Source organism: Planococcus citri, chromosome 2 (assembly GCF_950023065.1).
Source record: "Planococcus citri chromosome 2, ihPlaCitr1.1, whole genome shotgun sequence".
In the NCBI taxonomy this organism is placed as follows: domain Eukaryota; kingdom Metazoa; phylum Arthropoda; class Insecta; order Hemiptera; family Pseudococcidae; genus Planococcus; species Planococcus citri.
In genome coordinates, this window is record NC_088678.1 from 54,262,170 (window position 1) to 54,288,360 (window position 26,191).

At 33.2% G+C, this 26,191-nt stretch overlaps 1 protein-coding gene across 2 annotated transcripts in view; it reads right to left on the bottom strand.

Annotated features, from left to right (window-relative positions):
- Nucleotides 1–681: 681 nt before the first annotated feature.
- Nucleotides 682–26,191, bottom strand: part of LOC135836473 (alpha-tocopherol transfer protein-like) — a 146,752-nt gene continuing 121,242 nt past the window's right edge. Inside the window, exons 1-7 of one of the 2 annotated variants that reach the window (XM_065351333.1) lie at nt 15,387–15,734; nt 5,752–5,900; nt 3,282–3,441; nt 2,928–3,180; nt 2,632–2,742; nt 1,751–1,853; nt 682–1,292 (exon numbers count right to left, since the gene is read on the bottom strand). In XM_065351333.1, coding sequence (XP_065207405.1) covers nt 1,129–1,292; nt 1,751–1,853; nt 2,632–2,742; nt 2,928–3,180; nt 3,282–3,441; nt 5,752–5,893 — 933 coding nt within the window. In that variant the 5' untranslated portion in view covers nt 5,894–5,900; nt 15,387–15,734 and the 3' untranslated portion in view covers nt 682–1,128. Of the gene's footprint in view, nt 1,293–1,750; nt 1,854–2,631; nt 2,743–2,927; nt 3,181–3,281; nt 3,442–5,751; nt 5,901–15,386; nt 15,735–26,191 lie in introns of those variants that run through there. The other variant, XM_065351334.1, reaches the window with a different exon arrangement.

Consider the following 26,191-nt stretch of genomic DNA (forward strand, 5'->3'; position numbering starts at 1 on the left):
TTGCAAATTTTCAATTGCTTAATAGAACCCTAAAAGCATGACTTGGATTTTGACGAAAATTGTATAGATTGACTGAAGCAGAATCTCAATCCGTTTTGAAGCTGGTCCATTTTTCTAAAAAAATTGGGTAGTGACAGCAGCGAAAAAACTTATTTTTTTCAGAAGTGCTCCCTCTTTGAAACTTTTCATTTTTCCTCCAGATCACCTTGCATGGGTGGCTACAATTTCATATGGGAATTTTCAACTCAAAGTATACGTCTCTGCTGAATATTGTCAGAATCCGTTGACTTTTTCAGGACCATTCGCCCTAATGTCATGGGCTCTCGGCCAATCTTGTCATCATAAACTGACTTGTTCAAAAATATTATAGGTAGGTAATAATTATTTACTTTTCTAGATATCTAGTTGTTCGTGTTTCAAAACGGTTTTTTCAACAATATACTTATTCAACCACAATGTAAATTTTCACCATCATCTGAAATAAAATCCACCGAAGCAGACCCATTGGATAACCTCCTTCTTTGCTTGGAGGCATTCCGATGACACCTGTGACCTGGTACACATCAAATTACCAAAAAGTAGGTGGACATACATAGTTATTCTTTGATCTACGAAGATCAGCACGTTGAAAAACAGAGAACAAAATAAAAATAAATCAACGTAATTCAACAAACACCAATATGTCAAAAAGTTTGCCTAAATGTATAAGCACAGGGAAGTATTTTTATTCACTTAATCGATGTAATTTTTCATTTTATCTACATATGTACTATCATTACTCACAGCAATTTAAACATTCAAAGAGGATCGAGCCGTGTTCATTAACCCATAAGTGGAATTTATACCGTTAAACTCGTAAATAAATTTTATTATACATGTAACACGTGGAAAGTTGATTTTTCATCATTTGCTTTTACATATAGGTAGGTAAACTTACGCGCACCAAAAAAGTCTAAAGATGGTAAAAAGTTGCATATAAAAGCTCGATTTTTTTTCTCTTAAAAAAAGAAACAAGAAACACAATTTATGAAAACGAACATACACACTACATATTTTAAAATAGGTACTTGATACATTTTCATGAAAATACAAAACTAGCGATCTTCTTCTCACGAAGGTACATAATAATTAGTCGATTGATAATTTATGGAAGGATCCGGTCGTACCAAAAAGATCTTCGCATTCGCTACTCGTTGGTTCTGTTTTATTCATCCTTTTCGATTCATCGGAACAAATGCTTTCTTGTTCTTCGAAATACGAACGATAGCTTTCTAGTTTTTTGTACCATTCACCTTCAAAAATAATCAAGATTAATTTGTTGATTTTTTTAAAATTCCAGTTTGACAATTTTTTTTTCACGTTTTATTACGCAGTGACGTGTTGAAAAGTTTGCCTAATTTCAATACATACTGTAATTATTTTTCATTACGTGGATATAAAATAGTTGATTGTACATATCGATAATTTGGGCAACACACCTAACTACTCAATTAATATTCGAGTATGGAATGTAGTGAAATTAATTAAATCCGTAAAACTTTCTGAAAGATTTGAATTTTGAATCTTGTTTTTAAAAAATTGTTATTTTTTTCGGTTCTTTTCACATTTTTTCCCGAAAGTTCGAAACTTTTTTAAAAATTTTTGTTGAAGAAAAAAAATGCAAGTGTAATTTAGAGCTCAATTTTGGGATTCTAAATAGGTACATATTTGTTCGCGGATTATCAAATAAACGGGCATACATTAAACTCACTTTGTAAAGCATCAATGGATTTTTCTTTTCCGCCGTAATCCGATGGTAATGAATCTTTTGGCATGAACTTGTACAAGCCTTGGGTGTCAGAGCACACGTGAAACTGAGGAAAATAATTTTCAACGGTTTAAATTACTTGGCTGCCTTCGTTAAGTAACTAATATATTTATTTATAACACATGGATAGTGGTCAAATAGAGTTAGAAAGTTGAAACATGCAAAAGGCTCTTCAGAGACGACTTCTCACTCATCTTGCAAATTTGGACCCCCTATAAGTCGATTAAAAGGAACCACAGGATGTTCTAAAGGTCAAATAACATGGAAAATGACAAAAAACGCGCACTTTTTCGATCGATGGAAATGGATCAACTAAAATTGCAAGGTTTAAGCCTCCAAAAAGCACTTCAGTGACATTTTTTCATATTATGTTGCAAATTAGGACCTCATATAGATAAATTTGAAGGGCCGAGGGGGAGGGGAAAAGTATAAAAAGAGTGAACTTGAGATTTTTGGCGTCTTAAATGATGTCAAAATATCCTGGGATGCTGAAAATTTGGCTTTTTTCATCAATTGTAACCCTTATTATGGAATGACCTCTTTTTTTTTCAAAATTGGTCCTCCTTTACTCTAAGGTTCAACTTTTGAGCTTCTAACAGAATTTCATTCCCCAAGTTTCACCTCAACAACTTATCTACTGGGCGAATATTTTTTTTGAATTGTTTTTAATTATTCGTAGAGTTACCTATTCTTCTTTGAATTTAAATCATTACCTAAAGCTTTCATTATTTTGCGAGAAATTCAGGTACCTATCTAATTACCATCATTAATATTGAATTACGTTTATAGATTTATGCTTTCAAAATCTAACAATAGGTACTTACTCTGTCCTTGATTTTTTGCTTAACAAACATTTTGATTATGTTGACTGCTGTATCCATGAAAGGAGGCGCATTTATCACGTGAATTTCTTTTAATCTTTGTGGCAGAGCACTCTGAAAAAATTGGAAAAAAAAATCATCAGGAATGAATGAACCGAGTAGGTATGTTCAGATTTTCCAAAATAAAGAACATCGACATGCATCGCTCGTGTAGTACCCTATCTCAAAAAAACGATAATAATCTTTATGTGAACGTAAACACGACGATTAGGTAAGTAGACGAATAATAAAAATCTCACCTGCGAACACATAATTCCTTTTTTAACGACTGGATTAATTAATTTAGACACCATGGAAGCGGTGGCAAAGGAAACGTCGAATACCCACACATCACCAGCGATGGGACCTTCTTCTATTAAACGAATTTCTCCTAACAATAGTAAATATCTTACAATAGCTCTTGCATCAATTTTATTTGGATCGGAGGTATTGATGCGATGAAATGTAACCCGGCATCCATCAGCTGTTAATTCAGGTAAAGGAAATGCTATACTGTAACATCATAAAAATTATGAGACCTCATCATTTCGCATAATTTCATCATTGTTACAATGTCATACGTATATTGTATGAACACAATTAAGCGAGCTTACAATTGCTCTTTTAGGTTTCTGATTTCCGATGATGTGGTGTCTCGATTCAAGAATAAATCAGGCATGATAGTACGATACGTGAAATAATGATCTAGTTTTCGTTGAACCCTTTCAACATCGTGTTTACATCCTCTGATAAACGAGGCGAGTATTTTTTCATCTGAAACATTAATTTGAAAATATTCATCATTATGAGCATTAGGAATGAAAACACGTGTTAATGGTCAAAAAAAAAATGCATCAACATATTTGATTCCTCTGTGATGCAAATTAAAAAAGAAAAAAAATTGAATGACCAACGACCGACGCGACTACTCGATTGAACCGGTCGAATCACTTTCATTAAGTAGGTTATGCGTAATTAATGCTTGGATAATCGTACAGTTTGAGTAATCTATTCGCGTAATACATAGGAGCACTATACTATATTTACTAGGTGTTTAAATATTGGAAAAATACTTCTACTTTTTTTCTCAACGAATTTCTCACGAGAAATTATACGTACCGAAGATCTAAAATATGGACACATAAATAGAAAACAGGGACGGAATTTTTTTCAGTTACGATGATTTCGCTCAAGAATTTTTTTTTTGCAGTATTTTTCATCAGAATGAAATTAAAATAATATTCTCAAAAGAAGAAAAATCTTCATAATTGACCCCCTCCCTATCCCTCCAGGGGACAGGCACGACAATTTTTTTTAAGAAATTGAAATATGTACGTATACTTATTGGCCTCCCAAATTTCCTGAAAATTGAAAAAAAAACATACTTATCTATTCTCATGACATGAAAACTTTCATTTTCTGTTTTGATTTTTGGGGGCCCAAATATGATTTTTTTCCCACGTGAAAAAAAAATTGGCCTGAGCGAAGTGAGAGCGAAAATTTTTAAAAATTTGATTCCAAAAGACTTAAAAACGATGTTTTTTTTTTTAGGAAGTTGATTTTGAAAAAGAAAGAGGAAAGGCCCGAGCGAGGCGAGGACGAAAACTCTGGAAAATTTGTATTTCGAGAGAACTAAAATCCATGTTTTTTTACGCAAGTTCATTTTTTGGCTTTTAAAATTTTAGTTGGAAAGATTTTTTTAGGATGTTAATTTTGATAGGTAATCAAAAGGGAGCAGGCCCAAGTGATAGCGAAAACTCTTGAAAATTTGTATTTCCAGAGGTATAAAAACAATACTTCATAAGTTTATAAGCGAGAATTTTATTTTTTCACTTTAAACTTTTTTTTAGGGATTTCAATATTGGAAAAAAAAAAGAAAACAATCACAAGCAAAGCGAGAGCAAGATCTTTAGAAAATTTTTGTAGTTCGAAAAGAAGAATAGCATTCATTTTAATGGCAAGTGAGGGTAAAAGCTCTTTTAAATTTGTAGTTTCAAGAAGCAAAAAAGCAGTAATCTTGATGTGAAAAATCCAGTTTTTCTACCAATGACATTTTTAAAAGTTTGTATAAAAATACTTTCCAAGCACAATTAAGAATTATTTGAGAAATAGAAAACAACTGGAAAAAAATGAGAATTTTGAGGATACATTGCCCATTGGTGGGTTTGTCGGCAAATTAACGATTATGTGACTCGATTTTTGTTTACATTTTGAAAATCCTTTAGTTGATTCTTCATCTTTCAGGAAATTTTGGTGACCAACGAGGGCGTTAAAGGTTCCGAATCAAAAAATGAGAAGATATTTTGTATTCAGCGTTCTCAAAAAATCTGGCAAACCATATTTCGAACGAATTTTTAATTTTCAGGGGATTTGGATACTAATTGGTGGGAGGGGTGGATATTTGAGGGGCCAAATCAGAAAAATAAGTTGATATTCGTATTCACTATTCAGCGCTTCCAAATACCTGGCAAACCAAACATCACACTTCATTTTACATTTTTTCACATTTCGAGACTTTGTGTTCACCACCCCCCCCCCACAAAAGGATTTTGCAAATCCGAACACGTCAAAATCATAGTAGTAAAATATGTATTGTATAAAAATGCATGTATGATTCCTAGTTTGTTTTTTTTTGTTTTTTTAATTTTCAAATCATGGTTCCAAAATTTAGTAATAGGTATCTACTGTATAAGCTTTTGAAAACTTAGCTTTCAGAAAAAAGCTCAACTTTGAACTGAAACCACTTTCAATTATGTACATTTAAAACGCAATTTCTAGAGCAATAGGGATTCTATAGCTGGGCTATATGGCGAGAAATTTGGAGGTCCAATGATAGGAGATTTTACTTTTTTTCAATACAAGGAAACACCAATTTTTTTCTTTTAGCAAAATCATTGAACATCTAACCCCAAAATGTGAGTGATTTGACATGTAGATGACACTGCAGCAATACAAAAAATGTTAATTTCAGAACTTGGATTCTCAAGAATTTCCTTGGATTTGAAATATTTTAACGTTGTTTGAGAACAAGAAATGGAAAACCGATATTTCAATAAAAATCGATCTATTAGTACAGGCAATTACCGTAATTTTTCGGCAGATGAGGCTGTAAACTCAGCCATTTTTGAACGATTGCTTTGTTGTCTTCTAATTTATTCGAATTCGTTTCATTAATTTCTTCATAAATTTTGGTTTTCTGCTGATTCGTCGCTCCTATTAATGCCATTAGGAACCTATAAAGAAAAAATAAATAAATTTTTTCATTAAATATGTATTTCTGTACAACTCTAAGAGTCATAGCAATTATATCTATAGATAGTTAGGTAATCAGGGTGTCTACTAAATCCAAAAAACAAAATTTCGTACCTTTTTCGTACTTTTTTCGTATTTTTTTCGTACACTATATTTTTAATAGTTATTACTCTGTAGGTACATTGGAGGGAGGGGGTGTATCATGTCATTTCGGCTACAAAAATCAAAATTTTAACGTTCTGAGCAGTGTGGTCTGGGACGTCGAGAGCCGATGCGAGCCCGGAACGAATACATAATTTGGCCTATAGAGGTTTTTTGAGGGGGGAGGGGGTTTGACTGAAAATTTGTCAACCGAAGTAGGGAGAAAATGCCCATTTTGCTGATTGATATCATATTTAATAAGACTTACACAAATGTTCATTTTCTGTTTTGAATTTTTGGAGGCCCAAAAGTGATTTTTCCTCAATTTAAAAGAAGAAAAAAATTGGCCCGAGCGAAGCAAGGGCGAAAGTTTTTGGAAATTTGATTTCAAAAGACTTGAAAACGAGACTTTGAAAAAAAAGAGGAAAGCCCCGAGCGAAGCAAGGGCAAAAACTTTTCTAAATTTGTAGTTTCAAGAAGCAAAACAGTAGTAATTTTAATGTGAAAAATCCAGTTTTTCCACCAATGACATTTTAAGAAGTTAGTTTAAAACTACTACTTTCCAAACACAATAAATAATTTGAGAAAATATAGAAAACAATAATTTAGCCCGAGCGAAGCGAGGGCAAAAGTTTTTGAAAAAAATAAAAATTTTGAGGATACATTATGGTAATTTTGTCAGCAAATTAACATTTACATCCTTTCAAAATTTCGTACAAATTTCGTAAATTTCGTACATTTTGAGCAGTTTTTCGTACTTTTTTGGGTCATTTTCAAATTTCGTGCCTTTTTCGTAAATTCGTACTTTTTTCGTGCTGTAGACACCCTGGTAATGTATGTACGTATTTTGATCAAAAACAAAGGTAAATGTATGTATGTATTTTTATTCTGACCAGTTCGTATTTGTTTAGAAATGTATAATCAATTCAATTTCATTGTATTTTCTGGAGTTATAACAAACAACGAAGAATGACTTTCCTTCAATAAGGAACCACTTTTTTTTTTTTACTTCTGTTGGAAATTAGGTATACCACAACGTGAAAATTTCACAGAAAAAATTCTTATAAAGTGGACGATAAATATCGCCGGAAATATTTCCAAGATATTATGTAATTTGTTTTCTGGTAGACAAACTCAAGAGTGAAATTTTCTAAAATTTCGAAATGATTCATTTTTTGCCAAGGCTTCAGATGATGTACGTATTTTTCCAAGTAGGTACACCTATTGGGAAAATAATTTGCACAAATTCGAGTAATATTTCAAAACGATCACTTATTATTCATACATTCCTCTAAGAAAATTTGATATCAGAAGTAATTGTGCAGGATACTCGGAAACCTGGTTAAATGATCTTAAATGTATTTTTTTCTCTCTCACAATTCAATATCTACTTTAAACTCGTTATTCCGCTTAAAATAAATTTTACACACCTGGTATATATTTCACGAGGTTGGAGACATTTCGGTACACGTTGTTGTGTATTACTGAATCATAAAATTAATAGGTAAGGTAGTCGACTTGATTTTATAAGTACACGCGTATCTATATTCCAGTCTTGTTCTTATGCGAATAAATAGGTACTTGCGAAGAGATCAATGGACAATGATCACCTTTATAACGAGACTAGCTTCGCGTATGTTTACAACAACTGGTTACGTATACTCGTACGCATCTGGTTTATGTGCATAGTTAAGTAAAGTACCTGCTGATACCTATGCAGTATGCACAATATTCAGCGAGTAATAAGGAATATAAGAATATCTGCTGTACCTAGACAGACTGATCACGTATTGCGTGCTGATTTAATTTTTTCAAATTTAGCGCTTCTGATATGAAAAACTCTCGCAGCACTGAACCATATAAATTTCAAAAATGACCTTCAACTTGCGTTATATTTCAACTTAACCTCAATATCAACGGATTATCCATTACTCATCGTTTGAGTTGATATCCTAAACCGATTAAATGTGCTACCTATCTTTAAGCACTCTTTGTTCAGTGCTCTCAGGGACATGACTTTATCGTTAATCCATCCTGTTCGCAAATCTGCATTTTAACGATGGAAAAAGGTAACGAAAGCTGGCACCTTATAAATTCGTTTCGCCTGTTGCAATGTATTAAAGTGAAAAAAATACAAAATTTGATAACCTGTCATCAAACTCCGGTGTCGGGTCGTTGTAGCCCCTAAATATCATTTTTAGAACAAGAATGTCCGGCTATGGCTAATGGACTCCTTGTCATCTGTGTAATGTTCACAAGTAGGTATAAGGCACTTTCATGACCCTATAGTTCACATTACGTCAGTCACTGATTTGAAAATACTGGCCATTCACAGTACCAGTACCTATACCTATATAGCAAAAAAATGTCACTTTCAAGCTCCAAGTTGGTTGAAGGTCTCGGTATGGACAAATCAAAGTCAACATTTTGAAGCGTAGAACAGAAATTACCTATTACGAGTACGCAGATACCTACTTAATAAATTCGTACAGATATTAAGTACCTACACGAAATTGTTTCGGATCTTTCTCTATGATGTATATATTTTTCATTTCGGACCATACGTATAAATTTTAGTTTTGAAAAAAAAACAACAAAAAAACAAATCAATCGACGACGATAAATTACCTACGCAACATAACCAAGTCTGATAGAAATTTTCCACGTCTTCCAAGTGTAAACGGAAGATACACGTTACGCGGTTATTATACGTACGTGACTATAAAAAATATGATATTTCTTCGATAATTGTAAACAATAAAAAACAAATAGGTATACAAACGTGAGCAGTTAAGCATCAGAATGATAGAACTTATATTCCCGTTGGAATAATACAAATATTTTTTTTAAATACATACGATTTAATTTTCATTAACATACCAATATTAGATGCTTGTAAATAGGTATGCCTCGTGTAGGTGGATTTTTCTAAGTACTTTGGTATTCCTTCATTTTCATCATTAAAACGAAAACGAGATGGTTATCTGTTACAATATACTACTTAATTGAATGTTACGAAGTACTCAAAATGAATTAATGCACGAGTGGGTATTTTCTGCAGAAAAATTATTTCAGCTTCGATGATGAAGGCATAAATTAATGACCAGTGAGAACCAGTCAAAGTTATGGGTCCAGAAGTTCATTTTTTTTACCGCTCCAGAGCGATTTGAAATTCCTGGAAAAAATAGAAAACTCGTTGCAGGCTCCGACATTGTCAAATCTGGATTGTTTTCCAATCAGGTGATCGTGTAGACACACAAAACGATATCTAGTTGAAAAAATCGCTCCTAATGCCCCTTCTTCAAAAATTCGATTTTTTTTGGAATTCACAAATTGGTCAAAGATTTACTTTTGAACTGGTACGCCTGGAATTTTGAGTAACTACTTAGAACGGTCGAGAGGGTGTCCAGTAAGCACCGATCAAAGTTACCGGTCCTAAAGTTTATTTTTCATATTTTCAGAGTGATTTGAGTTTCTGGAGAAAATTGAAAAATCGTATGGAAGTACGTAGAGTGGATCCCCCCTCCCACCAAAAAAAAATCGATGAATTTTAACCACATTCATAAGATACGTTTATTTTGAGTTGCAAGTTACTCAGAAAAATATACAGCTCCGGAGAACCCTGGAGGGGAAAAATGGGCCCTCAAAGAGGCAGCATTTTCGAAAAAATTGTGTTTTTTCACTCCTGTCACTGCACAACCTGTTTAGGGAAAAATGGACCAGTCAAAAATGAAAGTATGTATTATGATTCTGCGTCGAGCTGCCTATGCTATTGCCGTCCAAATCCGAGACTACTTTTAGGGTTTCACTGTGATGTGGAAAATTAGCAAATCGCTCATTTTTGGATAAATTGATTCGTGTTTTGAAAATTTTTTCTTCTCAAAAAGGTACATATTTCGTATTAATTTAGCAAAAATATTGAAAGATATCATTTCTGAAACATTTTGTCATTACTGCCAACTTTGAAAAAATTGCAAAAAATTTGTATGCTTTTGACTTTTTTCTTGATTTTTCGAAAATGGCAGTAATGAACAAAATATTGGCGCTACTGCCTTCCGAAATATTTCCTCAGTTTCAGAAATGAGATATTTCAATATTTTTTCTAAATTAATGCGAAATATGTAGGTACTTGCGAAGAACAAATTTTTAAAACACAAATTTATCCAAAAATAAGCGATTTGCAAATTTTCAACAGCTCAGCAGAATTCCATTTCATTCCAATTCTTCGCCGATTTTTCCCTTCGATTACGCAATTAAAAGACACTCAAAAATTAATTGAAGCAGAACTTATGAGACTTGAAAAATTCACCTCAAATCTTCAAAATCCTCAAAATAGAACAACAGAAAGAAATGTAAAACAACTTTTTGAGCCAAGAACTGCACCCTATAATGACTCTGAACATCCTGAACCAGAAATTGAACTTTTTGAAGTCCAAATTAAGCCAACTTCGTCATCTACTTCGAGTCCCGAGACACTTAGACTAGAAAAAGCTCCATCCAAAATTTACGAGGAAATACAAAACGACCCAATGATGTTAGCAGAACTTCCGGTTGATAATACTTTAGGCACACTAATTGCAGAAAAAATTGAAGAGCAGATCCAGCAACCAATTATCTCAAAAAATGCTAGAAAACGTAATAGAAAAAGAGCGAAAAGTGCAAAAATTTCCACCTCTTCTGAATCAACTCCTGGACCTATGGAGCAACTTGAAACTCCTGAAGAAATTCATGAGTCAACTTTGGCACAACTTCTCAGTGAAAAAACTAGAGATCCTGTGTGTGCCGTTGCGGTATTGGTTGGGCCAAAATACATCACCCTACAGATCGCAGTCAGTGGTGGAACTTTTATCAGCCTTTGCACCTAAATATCTTCAATATATAAAGCTAAAACAACAGATCAACCTTACTTTAGCTGACAGCACATCATTGACCACCTCGACGCATTGTGTAGAAATACATTTAATATTAGGTACGAGGGCCTTCAAAATTAGATCGACGCAGAATCTCAAATACTTTCATTTGAGACTGACCAATTTTTCCTTGAACAGGTTGAGTAGTGACAGTAGAGAAAAAACGACGATTTCTCTCAAAAATACCCCCACTTTGAGCCCCATTTCTTTCCTCCAGGAACACTTCCGCCGCTAAAAAAATTTCTGAGTAATTTCAAACTCAAAATGAAGTTTTTTGCTAAATTTGGTCAAAATCCATCGACTTTCTTTTTGCGATCCACTCTAATGTAGAAGGATCCAGGATATCCCGAAACCAATAGTTGATGCAGGAGTTGAATTGAAGGAAATTCACATTGGTTCACTTTCATATTAATTCATGAAAAATATTGAAAATCACCCAAGAAACAGCTTTCTTGAATTTTTTCATTTTCAAAAATTTACCAAAAATTAAAAAATGAACTTTGAATTTTCTGAAAAAATTTCCTCTGTGTTGAAAACTCTATTTAAAAAAACGATAATTTCAAGCGACGGTCACTTTTCTTTTTTCTACTCATAAATAATTATGTAGGTATACTTCAATTATAAACTGAGGTAGTTACTTATGGTTGGTAGAGGTATCTACGCCTAATTTAGAGTTCGTTGATGTACCTACTACCTAGTACCTACCAATGTACTGTACAACACAATCCACTTGAAAAAATTGACATAAAGCAGCAGGCAACTCGATTCATTTCCTTATTCACCTCGTCAATTTTTTGCGCAAATTTTTGGCAAATAATTGAATAGGCAAATTTTATCTGATTTTAAAAAAATGTAGCTAAGTAATAAAAATCAGCCACACGTTACAAGTCCAGTACCTAAAATACATTTTTACAACAATTTCAGTTCGTTAAGATAATTAAATAGGCACGTACCACATACCCAAGTGTCATGCATTTTTTGTTTCACATTTTTTTTGGCAATTAAAAATGTTGTGTTTTGTTGGAGAACAATGTGCGGAAAAGTTCAACGTTACCGTGTTCAAAGCAATTTAATTCGATTGAGGCAAGATTTTTATGAAAAAAATAGCAAGTATTGAATTTTTTTTTTGAATTCCTCATTTCCCTAAAGTTTTTTACAAGTTACTCGCACATGTATTCGTAACATTACTCTTCATACAAGTTGACCCTTCATCCTGTTTCTTTAGTACAAGACCGTAGAATGTTTCACTGCCAAATATTGTGAATTTACGCGAGTGGAAAGTTTTTTAGAGTATAAAACCTGTTTTAGCCATCGAGAGGTAAATACGAATATGTACATATGACAGAGACCTGCAGTAGACTTTTTTTATGCAATATGTTTATGTACCATACGGTGTTTAAAGTTTAGGAACAATTTTCCTATTAGAAAATGTGTTTACAAATTATGATTTATTCGTATTCAGGTTCAAGGTGTAATTATGTACGTACAATTCGGTATAAGGAAAAAAGTGATTAAAGATACGAATAAGGGGCAATGATTTTTATATTAAAGAAACTTTGAACTTCTTCACTCACGACGTGTTTTTTCAGGTTGTTTATCGAATGAAAAAATGTTCAATAGGAATTTACGTCCATGCCTACGAGTGAATAATCGGGAAATTTTTCCATTCGCGGTCTGGTATTCGATTTCAATAGACCTAGGTAGGTAAAGGTATTGCTTTTACGAGATGATGTCATTACGTAAGGCGTCAGGCAGAAACAAATCTGACATGAGAATCTTTGAACTATCAAAGCGTGTGCGGTGCGTGTAATTCGTTATGTGTGATTTTTTACACCTAATTTCGTTGCAGTTTGAAGGTAATTTCTCCACATTCAACACATGCTGTTTCGTAGATACGTATTTTACTTTAAGGTAAATTTGTCCTACGTATCGAAAATCAGTTCAAAGTAACTCCCGAAAAAAAGAAAGAGAGAGAGAGAGAAGGTAATTAAAAAACAGCGATTATTATTTCACACCTATTTAGAAAATATTAACCGTATTATTTTGACCGCAAGCTAAATGAAACCTTACTTGACTGACACATAAATCTATTACAAAATAGTTTGCATTCAAACGTGCTGAAAATTGCAATAATTTTTTTGTTGAAAGGATAGGTACCACTGATGGTCCTGGGTTCAAATTCTGAAAATTTCATAAGGTAGGTGTATCTATTTAAGAGACTAAAACAAGAATTTCGGAGCTGAAAAAATGTTGCCCACACTCCTCCCCTCCCTTCAACCAATGTGCAAAAAAAATTTTTTTCATTCAAAGAATTTTCTATTTATCATCATGTTAACTGAAAATTTTGAAGTTTTTGCAGTGTATAGAAAGACAGGGCCAATCGATCGAATTTTTTTCAATATTTTTCGTACTATATTCTAGTCAAAAACTCCAAAACAAAACTTCAAACTGCACTACTCCGAACCTAAAATCAATAACCTCGTCAAGCCATAGTATTTCAATTTTTGGTACATTTTTCAAATTTTTTGAAGATGTTGATCCAAAACCAGAGTCAAAAATCCAAAAAACCACATTTTGAGTTTTTTTCAGTCATTTTCGAGCATATAAAATAAGTGCAAAAAATATATAAAGGTGCTAATTCAAGTTTTTTTTTGTTCTTCACACACCCCCACCCAATAAAAAATGTGTACGTGGGTAAAATAGAATGAAGTGGGGGAAAAACAGGATCCTGCATTTTGGCAAAAATTGAGTAGCTCAGAATCAAAACTCACAATATTGCCCTTCTACAAAAAGGTCACTGAAAAAGCAAAAAAGTATCACATCTTTAATGGTCTTGGATGAGCCAGCGACATTTGTAATAAGAATAAGGCAACTGTGAGTTTTGATTGGTGAGGAAGTCAACTTTGAGTGAAAGTTAATCCAGAAAATTTGGAGCTGTCTAACCGTTTGGAAACTGAGCCAGGGGTCTTCAAAGTAGGGTCATTTTTGAAGAACAAAAGTGTTTCTTTCATTTTGAAGTAGGTACTTACATTAGTACAACCTGTAAAGTATCTCGGTCATACCCCCTACCCCCCTCCGTCACATAAAAAGGTGCGATTCAAGTTTCTAAACTTCCCTGCTTGATTATTTTATTATTGAATTAAAAATTCAGGATCACTTGTAGCTCCCTATGGACCAATTTATTGCTTTAATGATGACATTTGAAAAAAAATTATTGAGCCATCACGACCACTTCTCGCTTTTGAATCGCCTTCAAATGCCAGAAAATTCACACCGTAGGACAAAAAACTTGAAAAGCTGGAAATAAAAAATTAGAGGTATTGTTCGTTTGAAAATAAAATCACAAAACGAACCAGACAAAAGCACGATGGTAGCAAGCTGAAATAAAACTGGAAATATCTAATCTATGGCATGATTATCGTCGCTCGTTTCACTTTTTATCGGAATGAACGAGATTTTTTTTCATTTCAAACTTCTAAATGCACAACCTTGGCATCATTTTCAATCATTCCAATATCGGAATATTGTTTGTACACCTCGATACAAATTACAAATCGCACAAAAACCATCCCGCGAGGGTTTACGAATCACCGATACAAATGCTCCAGCTGTGAATTTTTTTTCTCCAAAAACCAAATTACGTAAATTTTTGTAAACATTTTGCGCGCAGGTAGGTAAAATACATATTTTCATCGTCAAGTTCAACAACACTCGTCTCTCACGATTTAGACTAATTAGTGACCTATGTCCATCGTAATTATTTCTAGTTCCAGTTCCGAGGCAAATAACCTTTCACGATGGTTTTTAAGTAGGTACTTCCACCGAGTAAGTACCTAACTAACAGATAATTCAACTTGAGATTATCATCGAGATCTTGAGATGCAGAAACCTTGAGATATCATCCTCTGTGAATTAGAATTGTCGATCGTTAATGGCAACGTAGAGGAAATAGCCCTTTTTTTTATAGATACGTATACCCAGCTACCTACAGGTATGTTTATGAAAGCAAATTCGTAGGTTTCGTAAACACAATATTTTATCTTCGGGATAGTAACATTGGATTTTCTAGTCAACCACAGGTGTAAAGAATGAAACGTATATTCAAGGATAATTAAAACAAAAATAATAATATAATAAAGGTAGTGCATCGATTGATGGAAAATTTTCCATTCTTCGATTCCGCGTTTATGTTTTCCTATACTGATAGATGATTTTCGACGATGATTCCTTATCTATATTAAAAAATGAGGGGGAAAACCAAAAATTTTGATTTTGGGTATTTGAAAAATACATTCGAAAAAAATATTTAAGCCTCCACAATCATTTACATACAAAGTACTTTCAATTAAAAATTGACAAAAATCTCAACAACCAAATAAAAAATAGAATATTGCAAAGAGTGCATCAAGTACTTACTATTTTATTCGAACTATCCGCGAAGGTACACAAATTTAAACAATAAGAAAAAAAATTGAAATGTAAATAAAAACGTTATACAATTAAAATATTATATCACCATTTAAACACGATGCGAATTAAGAACTTTACGCATTTCGCGAACTGGAAATTTTTAAAACTTGCGCGCGAAATATGAGGGATCTACTTAACAGTATTATCCGTAAGAAAGAAACGCGAATTGAAAGTAACGCGCTAACCGTCGCTTAGGTAACTGATAAAAGATTTTTTACGGAGTCTATACGACCAGTTGGGTAATTATTAATCCAGTCTGGAGATGTAAACAATACTCGTAATCCGGTTAACGCACGTTAAGGTCGTTTTTTATCATGCAAGTTCAATATTAACGTACGTACGTTTTTTTTCGTGGGTTTTAATAATTTTTTTTTTTCGTAAACGTTGTCATGCGTGTGATATAAAACATCAATTGGTACGTTAATTCCGTTTCCTGGAGGGGGAGGTGGATTTTATTCTTAAATCGATGATTTACAGGAAATTTCCCACAATTTTTTCGGCGGGGAAACGTGATTATGTCATCTGATTTATTTCAAAATTTATTTACATTTTGTTCGATGATTCAATTTTTTATGCTTGTTTATGGGTGGATATTTTTTTATTATTTTCATTTTTTCCTGTTCAACTGATTTTCATTTTACATTCGCTGCCTAAGTACATTTTTTTTTTTTTTTTTTTTCAAAAGAAAATATACTTACCTATATTACACAAATACGAGTTGAAATGTTTTTCGAAGCCATTTCTTTGTTATTCATGAAAAATAATGCATCATGTAGAGTGACATTCGTGAGAAATATGAACCACCCATAAAAACCCTCCACGCTTTGTTTTGTAACTCGTAACTTTTTCATACTTAGTGTACCGTTAATAGAATCAATTACATACTAATTATTTCTAATTACATACGATATTGTAAAAACTTTGCAACGAATATTTGTACGTTTTTATGCAGAAAAATAGCCATGTGCTAGTTATAAAATACCTTATTATTGCAAGAATAACGTGTCGAATTCCCCGCGTTAATTTGTTGAAACGAATGAATACTATTTTCTTGTCAATTGATTGCGACGTTTACCCGGAAACGAATTGCATATAGATTTATTTTTTAGAACTTGGGGGGGGGGCTGTCATTGCTGACTTGCTGAGTGTTTACTCTTTTGGAGAAATTATAAGGTACTTATCGTATTTCATCTCTTGACGTTGACCGGTTTTCCATGATTTCCAGACTTCAATTCAAATATCATCCTACACGCAAATTCGGAGGGGGGAATCAAAATTGCAATTTTTTGTCCAAATGTGGTCATTCGAAAACCCCTAAAGTGGACATTTAAAAATAAGGAATAAAATTCATGAAATTGACCAAGAGAGTTGAATTTTAGGTACCCTGTTTTCGACCCACTGAATCGATTGGGAACGATTTCAACTCGTTTTCAGCAGTTTTGGAGTCTCCAGCAATTCCAACAAAATGTTACCAAATTAAAGTGGAAAGCTGAAATTACCTTTGAACCCTAATTTCAATATTCTAAGTCAACTGAAGGTGATTTCAAGCCGTTCTGGAACCGCCAGAGACATTTTGGAAATTCAAGATTTTTATGAAGTGCCAAAAAAGCGCATGATGTAAATTTTAGCTCTTCTTAATTCTGAAAAATGTATTGGAGGTCTTCCAGAACTACTCAAAACCGGTTCGAAACCATTTTCAGTCGATTTGAAGCCACAAAATCAGGGTTTAACATTCTGTAAAAATGTTCAAGCATAAAATAATTTTTTCAAAAAAAAAAAAAAAAGGAAAACATAATAAGGTACCTACCGAACTTGAGTATACCTGTATGAACGAAATTCTTGAAAATGACCAAACAGCTCATCATTGATTACGAGTAAAATTTTAAAATTAATTCGAAATGGTTTGAAAAAGTGATTTCATTTAGTATCTAAGTTATGTACCACTAATTACTCATATTTTGCCGAAATATCTAAACGTGGAGTGATCAACATTATCATACATTGAAATTTTTTTGAAAACTAGGTAAGTAAGTAAGTACGTCTATTATTTTCGGATACATTCTTAAAAAGTAGTCCTGCACAATCTCAAGTTTAATTTTATGAAAGCACATTGCTCCTTTAAAAACTATAAGACTGCGCATCATCAATACAGGGGGTTCCGGGAATCGTCTGCCAAAATTCAATGTAGATAGTACTGGAGGAGATGAACAAAAAACGTAATTATGACTGGTTGCCTATCTGGTGAATTGAAGGAGCTACGTGCTTCGCAAAACTGGAAATGTACCCATTTTGAAATAATCATCAAAAATAAGGAAATGCTTGAATCATTCAAATGATACTCAAGTGGACGAACAAAAAATTTGTTCTTATGACAAATTGCTGATCTTCAAAATTGAAGGGGTAAACTTGATTAAAAATTTCCAAATTCGTTGTGCCCTAGATTTTTAAATTTTTGATCTGTGTTCCACCTTCAATTTTGAAGATAAACAATTTATCATAATAACTTTTTTGTTCGCCTACTCAAATATTATGAGTTGGTAAAGTCCAGGGATGAAAAAGCCTTAAAATAAAACTTCAGCTTTTGATCTTCAGCTTGAAATTTCAAAATTGAAACTTTTGGCTTTGGCTTTCAGCTTTTTTGATTTTTACGGCTTGCTTTAGCCAAACTTTTGGCTTCCAATGGCTTTCCCACATATTTTCTATTTAACAGCTTTCAGCTATATTTCATTAAGCTTTTGGCTTTTGGCTTTATGCTTTTACCTTTAAACTTTTAGCTGATTTGCTATCAACTTATGAAAAATGCATAAACTTTTTGAGATTTCTGTATCAGAGGACTGTGATTGCTTGATTAGTTGATTAGATTAAATTGATTTCATAATTATGTTGTGATAGTGAAGAACATTTATTATTTAGGGTTAATTTCTTCTTTTTTTTTCAATTTTTCATTTCAGTAAATCGCATTGAAATAAAATTGAAAAAAATTATTTTTTTGTTTCTTCTAAATTCAGAGAATTCAAATTTGGAAAGAAGCCTTTGAAAAGACCAAAAAAATGAAACTTTTGGCGAGCTTTCAGCTTGGGAAAAATGAAACTTGCAAACTTTTAGCTTTTGGCTCAGTGCAAAAATTTCCCTGGCTTTTGGCTTTCGGCTTTAAGCTTTCAGCTAGCTTTTCATCCCTGGTAAAGTCACTTAAATGATCCAAACATTTCTCTCATTTTATACGAATTTTCCAATTTTTGTCCAAAAATGATGTAAATTTGTTAATTTATAGATACGAGTATGTATTAAGAAAATATTGGCATTATACTAATGACATCACGAATGGACAAACGAAAAATGTTATTAAGACAAAGTTGAAGTTTGGCAGGCGATTCCCGGAACAGTCGAGGGGCAAATAATCAAAGAGAAGGGGTTGCTTCTCTTCATGCGAGTCCTTAATCCGGGGAACATTTTCCTCAAGGAAACTACCCATCAATGCATGAAAATTGACGTAATATCACGTCGAGATATTACTCGTGCAGTTAATAAAACGATTCGTGTTTTATTTGCGATACTGTATAGAATTGCATTACATATACATACTTCATACGAAGGTATCTAGCTATCATTATTCCGTAATATCAAATGCCTTTCTACTTGACCACAAAATGTTGTTACTTTCGTCTGCCAAATGGGTCATCAAGTCTTTTAAACCGACTACCTTAATACTTATATCAACAAACATCGCTCATACCGATCCCCATTGTCGATTTGTATTCGTGAGTACATACAAAGAAAATACGAGTAATGTTTAAAATTACGTTCAACACATCAGACAGAGCGTGAAGCGCAATTAGTATCCGATTCATTTCATTTTCATCTCATGGTAGGTATTTATGGACGATGGAGAAATTATTACGTAAGAAACCAACCGAGTGCTCTTTGAGCGTGCCTAGACCTACACGTGTAAGCACATAATATCTAAAAATATTAATAGGTATCATATTTTTGAAGCCACTTGCGAATCAGTGTTTTGATTTATCTAGCCACGTTCCTCGTTTACTCATTTTTTTTTTTTTTTGACATTCGTTAAGATTAAAAATTTGATGTTATAAAGTTGATTAATTATGATAATGTTTGCGATGAAGTGAAGAAAATCTATCCAATTTTATTGGTTTGAAGGATTTTTTGTAAAGATAGCTACCAGCAGCAGGATGCGATTGTTTCGAAAGTATGCAACTGGATTCAAATTCAATCACTTTATCTATCAAGATGCAGTGTTGAGTATGCTGACTTATAATGCTTTGAGCGAAGAAAATTACGCAACCCATATCATATCTATCTAGCTATTCAGTTTTGCTTCAAATATGTAATAGGTAGAAGGTAGATGGATATACATATTTGATTCGTGTAAACTTGAAAGAATTAATATATTTTGGTATTCAACTTAATTTAAAATGATGCTACTTTTCAATATAGAATACTCCTGTCTAAAAAATAATTGGGAAAATCCGCCCAAGTACAGCGTGATTTGGTGCATCATATTGTTGTATAGGCACGCAGATACCTGCTTGATGCTTACTCAACTTACGCGCAGAATGCCTCGTAAAAAAACAGCGAAGTGTCGTTGTATCAAACCAGTTTTGATTCTGTTTAGTTACCTCTAGACTACCTAAAAGTAAGAAACCTGCGGCTTTGCGGTCATATACACCATGTAGGTAAATGTAAATACTTACATAGGTTTAGGTATTAGATGCAAATGTACGCATGAAATGCACCATCGATAAGGTTACAGCGTTTTTATGCGTATCATCTTTCTGCGATCGTTTGACCGTTTGACGCATTGGAATATGATATTGCTCACTATTTCGTAGTTTTCGTCATCTTAAGAGACTAGTGGTAACGGTGGTAAAAATTGGAAATAATCCCGATTATTTCTAGGTATGTTTTCTATCGAGGATTAACATCGTTAAATTTTCCGTTCTAAAGGCGTTCGATGTGGTAATGGGATTTTTTCATGTCTATGAGTCAGCCTATTTTTCTTTGTTAGACCCATAATCCAGTATTAATTTACTTATTTGTATCGTTTTTTTTTATCAACACAAATTACCAAAGTTATACGTAGGTAGGTACGTAGGTGCTGAATTTTATTTTTGGTCTTCCCAAAGATTGATAAATGATTTACTTTGCTCAAAAAATTTATACATACCTGTTCCAAAAAAAAAAAATGAAAATCGCCCTTAAAACAACCTTTTTGAATATTCAAATTCATTTTTCGGCATACTGTGAGCTTTCAAAGCTTATATTTCGTCCACTTTTTTCATGATGAAACTTGAAACTGTACAGAAAAATTTTATTATTCTACGTGCCCAAAAAATGCATAGCAAGCGAACATTCACTTGCACATAAGGTGGAAGGAGGAATGGTGAATAAGGGGCATTTTTTGACCTAGAAGAGGGACAAAAAATTCAACCGGGGATGAGTAGCCTGGTGTCTTGGAATACTGAAAATAAATTTTCTACCGGCCTCCCGCACAATCAAAAGTTATGCAACCCTACACGCAATTTTTGTCCATTTTTCGAACTTTTCCAACCCTAGTTTCGGATGTATGGGGGAAGGGGCAATTTTCACCCTAATATCCCGTTACACGACATCTTTACTTTTCCAAAATCACCACATTCACTAAATTCGATTGGCATACTTATTTCGTCGCAATTAATTTTCAAAGTTGCGTAAGCACAACTTTTCATCAAATACCAACTTCGCAATTTTTTTCTCAGAAGTGGCCGTGTGACCTATCAAAATGGGTTAAAATTTCGCGCTGAACTTAAAAATATCAATAATTTTTGCCTTACTCGCCTCCCTGCGCACTAACCTCCAAAAAAAAACGAAAAATCTTTTGATTTAGGGTAAATATTACTTCATGTAAATAGATTTATTGCATTCTCACCCTCTATAAATTTCATCAAGAGAATAAGAAAATTGCGAAAAAATGATTTTGAACTTCTTGGATATTTATTTAAAAATAAATCCAATCTTTTTCAATCACACCATGAAAAAAATGGCGGTAGTCTCATTTAGAAATAATCAAAACTCGAATTAAGACGTAAATTTCAGACTAGAAACCTAGTTTTGTATTTTATTCCAGAAGGGAGCCACCTCATATCTCAGAACGTTAATTAATTTTTTTTACACTCTTATACGTACCAACATCACAAGAAACCTCTCTGTAGCTAAATTTTCAGCATCTCAAGTTGATGGAAGGGAGTTTACCGAGCATTGAATTTGAAATTTTACATCTCAAGAATAGAGAAATGCAAATAACTTGGCCCAACATCAATTTTTTTGACATAAACTCATTTTGTGGGCTTCTGAATGATCGGATTGTCGTTGGAATTTGCAGGTAACACCTTTTCGAAAGATGGGGGTAGTTTTTTACTCAGGGATTTTTCAAGAGAACACAAAAATGCAAATAACTCGGTCCTATGTCAACTCCAGGACATGATTTTTTCATTAATAATAAAGAAGCGAGTAGATACTTGAAATGGGCTTCCCTCGAGATTCTACCCACAGATTTCAACGACGAATTTGCCATTTGGAAACCCATGTGACAGAAAGATTGTGTCCTGAACTTGACATGAGGCTGAATTACTTGTTTGCTTTTTTGTGTTTTATTGAAAACCCTCGGGGAAAAAACAACTGTCATATTTTCTACCAACCAACACTAAAAAATTTTCAGGATATTTTCGTTGAAATGGTATGTAAGCTTATATTATATAATAATAATGCCAGCGTTGACATGAACTCGTTCTAAGTACATTATGTGTAAATGTTCCCTGGCTAGATATTTAATACCATACATACTTGATTACAGTGTCAAGTATTTATCTTCCAACACGAACAATTCCTGTACCTAGTCGGGCGCACTTTACTCGAATTTTTTCAATCGTATTATGTACCGGTTTGTTTGAAAATTCGGTCTGGTTAATTTGAGCTGACATAGTGATTAATTAGGATATTTTGAAAGCTGTAAAATTATTCATCAACTCAGATAGGAACATGCTAACGTGATAATAGCTTAGGTAAAATTTCATCAAATCAAAACTCAGAGGGCTCGTTAGGTATATTATTCGAGCAGGTAGCGGTCGTAAAAATTACGTGAAAATTCACTTTCGGCGAGAAATTTTCAACCTTGATGGATTCCGATCGGTGATATCAGGTAGGTTTTTTTTTCGAGAGATATCGTCTGAGAAAATTAAGAAAATGAAAACGTTTTTCGAATACCGTAGCAACCCCCCCCCCTCCCCACAAACAACAAAGAAGCATCGGCGAATGATTAAGCACTGGTAACTGGGTCTCCGCAGACTACAAATTCGTAGGTAATGTTTCCAGATTTTCGCCGCTTCCTCATTTTTTAAATTGTCACGAAATAAGTACAGATTTTGCATCAGAAATGTCCAAACTTTAAAGCGGATTTTTTCAATCTCTGAAGAATATAGCCCCATCGAAGATTCCATCTCGTTAAAATGTGCATTTCAAGGTTTCAAAATCTCACAGATCAGACGAAGTTGATGAGATTGATATGCATCTACCTTTTAAATATCTTCCTGTATTTTTTTCTTGAATATCTTAATTTTCTGAATCTGTAATAGTTATTATATAGGTACCTATTTAAAAAATAGATCAATTGCATTTGATAAATAACGATTCAATCTGATTCAATGTTAGCTGCTTTTTTTTGCACGAAAAAAAATGTCACCTAGAAAATACTTGACAATATTCTAGGGGAATAGAGACAGAGTAATTTATGATCCAAAATATGTACAATCGCGTGCATCAATTTATAGTCAGATATCAACGTTAAGAATGTACCTATAAGAATGAACGAGTAGTAAACTGAACGCTAATAGACCTATAGCTACTCGTAAGTGCTATGAGGTAAAAGTCCAGTATTGTTATGAAATTAGTTCACGATACTTACGATTCGATATAATAATTCAATATCCAGTCCAACGAAGTTTCTGCTCGTGAACTCTCAAGGTCAGCAGCAATCTAGCGTTGAATAAGCTTTCACATATCATCGAACTACCTACTGGATAAAAGTTTCATTTCGAGTAGAAAATGATCGATGAGGTAAACAACAGATAGACTACCTACACTTATATTTCAAAAAATTTAACGTACAATTGCACGATTTTTATACATAATTAAAATTATAGGAAAGAATTAGAAAATTTTGGGAAACCACAGGTACTCGTAAGTCTCATTTAACAATAAACCGAGGTCATTGACATCAACATACAAAACAATTTTTTAAGATTCTATGCTAATCCGTTAAAAATTTGAAAATCGCTCATTTTCGGTAACCCCAGTTCACTCGAAATAAATTTTGTAATAATTGGATGGAAGCAAGTACTTTTTTTTAGGTAGCTAGGTACCTACCCCAGTCATAGCCTATGGCGGGCGGGAGAAGTTTATCAAATATGTATTACCTTTGCTGAAACATTAGAAAATATGATTTATGAAACCGAAAGAAATATTTTGGAATGCAATGGTGCCAAATTTTTGCTCATTATTTCCAATTACAAAATACCAAAAAAATTGAATAAGTTTTTAGCCATTTTTCTCTCACTAATGCGATAAAAAATGCTGGGAAAAAATCACATTTGAGGGCTCATGCTTCCTCTATACATTCTATATGTGGTACTAATATTTCACCTTTAATATCCACAAGTTCAGATTTTACCCCTGAAAAACACGTATTTTTTTCATACACAGGCCATGAAAAAATGGGACAAGGGGCTGGAATTTTGGCAGAATTTTTTTCTGAAGGGCTTTTAACAATAATCCGTCATAATTTCCCAATTATAATCTGGAAACAAGGGTATTTTCACGACCTGTTTTACGTAGGAATACGATATTGGTTCGCAGTTCGCACTAAATAAAAAGAATAATCAGGAAGGTATTTGATTTTTTGATTTATTTCGTATTTGTTATTTTAGAACGACAAATGAAATACGACGATCAAAAGAGTATTCGAAGCAATAATACAACTCACAATACGATATTACATACTAAATTGCAAAGTAAGTATGTATTTCATTCGTTCAAAACATCACGTCGACTATTTTAAGGCAAAAAAAAAACGAAATCTCGTTCACTTCCGTTATTGAAAAAGTTCAATTTTGAAACTGTACCGTAATTACCTGGTACGACTTGTTATACTACTTCCGTCACTCGTCACGTTAAATACCTACTTGTACGTGAACTTTAATTCGAGTAATTCAAGGTGAGATATTGGCCACATTGTGTATCTGGTTTTCGTAAATTACCGAAAATTTTCATACTGAAAAAAAAAAAAAAAAAACGGGTCATTTCATAGGGGCCAAAGTACATAATTCGCGTTAAAAAAACCTTAACAAATAACGAAAGAAAAAAAAAGAAAAACCAGTTCGATAAATTTAACTTGAAATTGTGATCAAATCGAAGTGCAGATTTTTTAATGGCTAAAAATTTCACGAAAACGTTTAAAGTTTGTCGCGTATTATGGTATCTATTGGAAAGGGAAATTTCAGTTTTTCCGGTAAAATATCTTACATCTTATAATTACATAAATAATAAACGTATTGAGGAGTCAGAATTGATATTTTTTTCATAGATAAGTACTTCCCTTACTTGAACGTGGAAAGGTGGGAAGCTGTTTTTTTTTTGAAAAGGCACCAAAAAATATTTCGTAACATTACAAAAAAAAACACTCATTATTATTATAAATATCAGTTTAAGCCAGAAAAAAAGTCTTCCTGTATTGGCAATTTCCAAATTTTAACCGCGTAAAATAAATTATCAAATATATGTCGCAGCCCAAGTTAATTTAACTAATAAATACGGAATTTCAGAACACAACAAACAACAACAGGAAGATATATTAGGTATATTAATTCGCTATATAAAATCTGATATACATAAACGTGGTCACAATAATTCAATCTGTGCATTCAAGGGCACAGATGTAGCTTCATTAAAAGATTCTAGATCTCAAAAGTGCACTCTTCCAATACCACAAGACACATATACATACTATACAGGGTCAACAGGTTAATGAAAAATTCAAACAAATCTCTTCGTGGTACATATACCCTCATGACAAAGAAACGTCAGCGTATCAGTTCTAAACTCGCGGTCCTTATGCTTAAACGAGAAGCCTACTCACGAAGATTTATTAAATGATGGTGATTTAAATGAGGAAAAACTCAGCATTTCATTGCACCAAATAGCTAAATTGGCTCATTTTCCTTAATTCAAAAATTACTCTTTCTGCTTTAAAATCCTGAAATGTGTAATTGCTCCATTCCGATGCATTTTGAGACCGGAGGAGTTGAGAGAGCTGGAGGCCTCCACAAAATTGAAGCCAAAATGGGGAAAAAATCACGTATGAGTAAATTCAGACCTCGTTGAGTGTTTTGTTCATAAAATTTGAACATCCGGTAAACACCGGAGAATAATATCAACCATAGAATTATGGAGCTCATTTTTTGGTCGAAAGGGGGGGGGGTTACATAGCCTCATTTTGTAGAATGAACATTAACCGAATTCAAGACCTACCTACAAATAAATACTTCAATTATTGTATTTAAGATACGAAATACGAAAGACCTCTATCAGACTAAAGACTAAAGGAGGAGAGGAAGTTGAATGCTCTCAAATTCATTGCATCTCATCATTCAAGAACAAATGCTTTTGAAGTAGACAAACTTTCATAGTTTATACATACA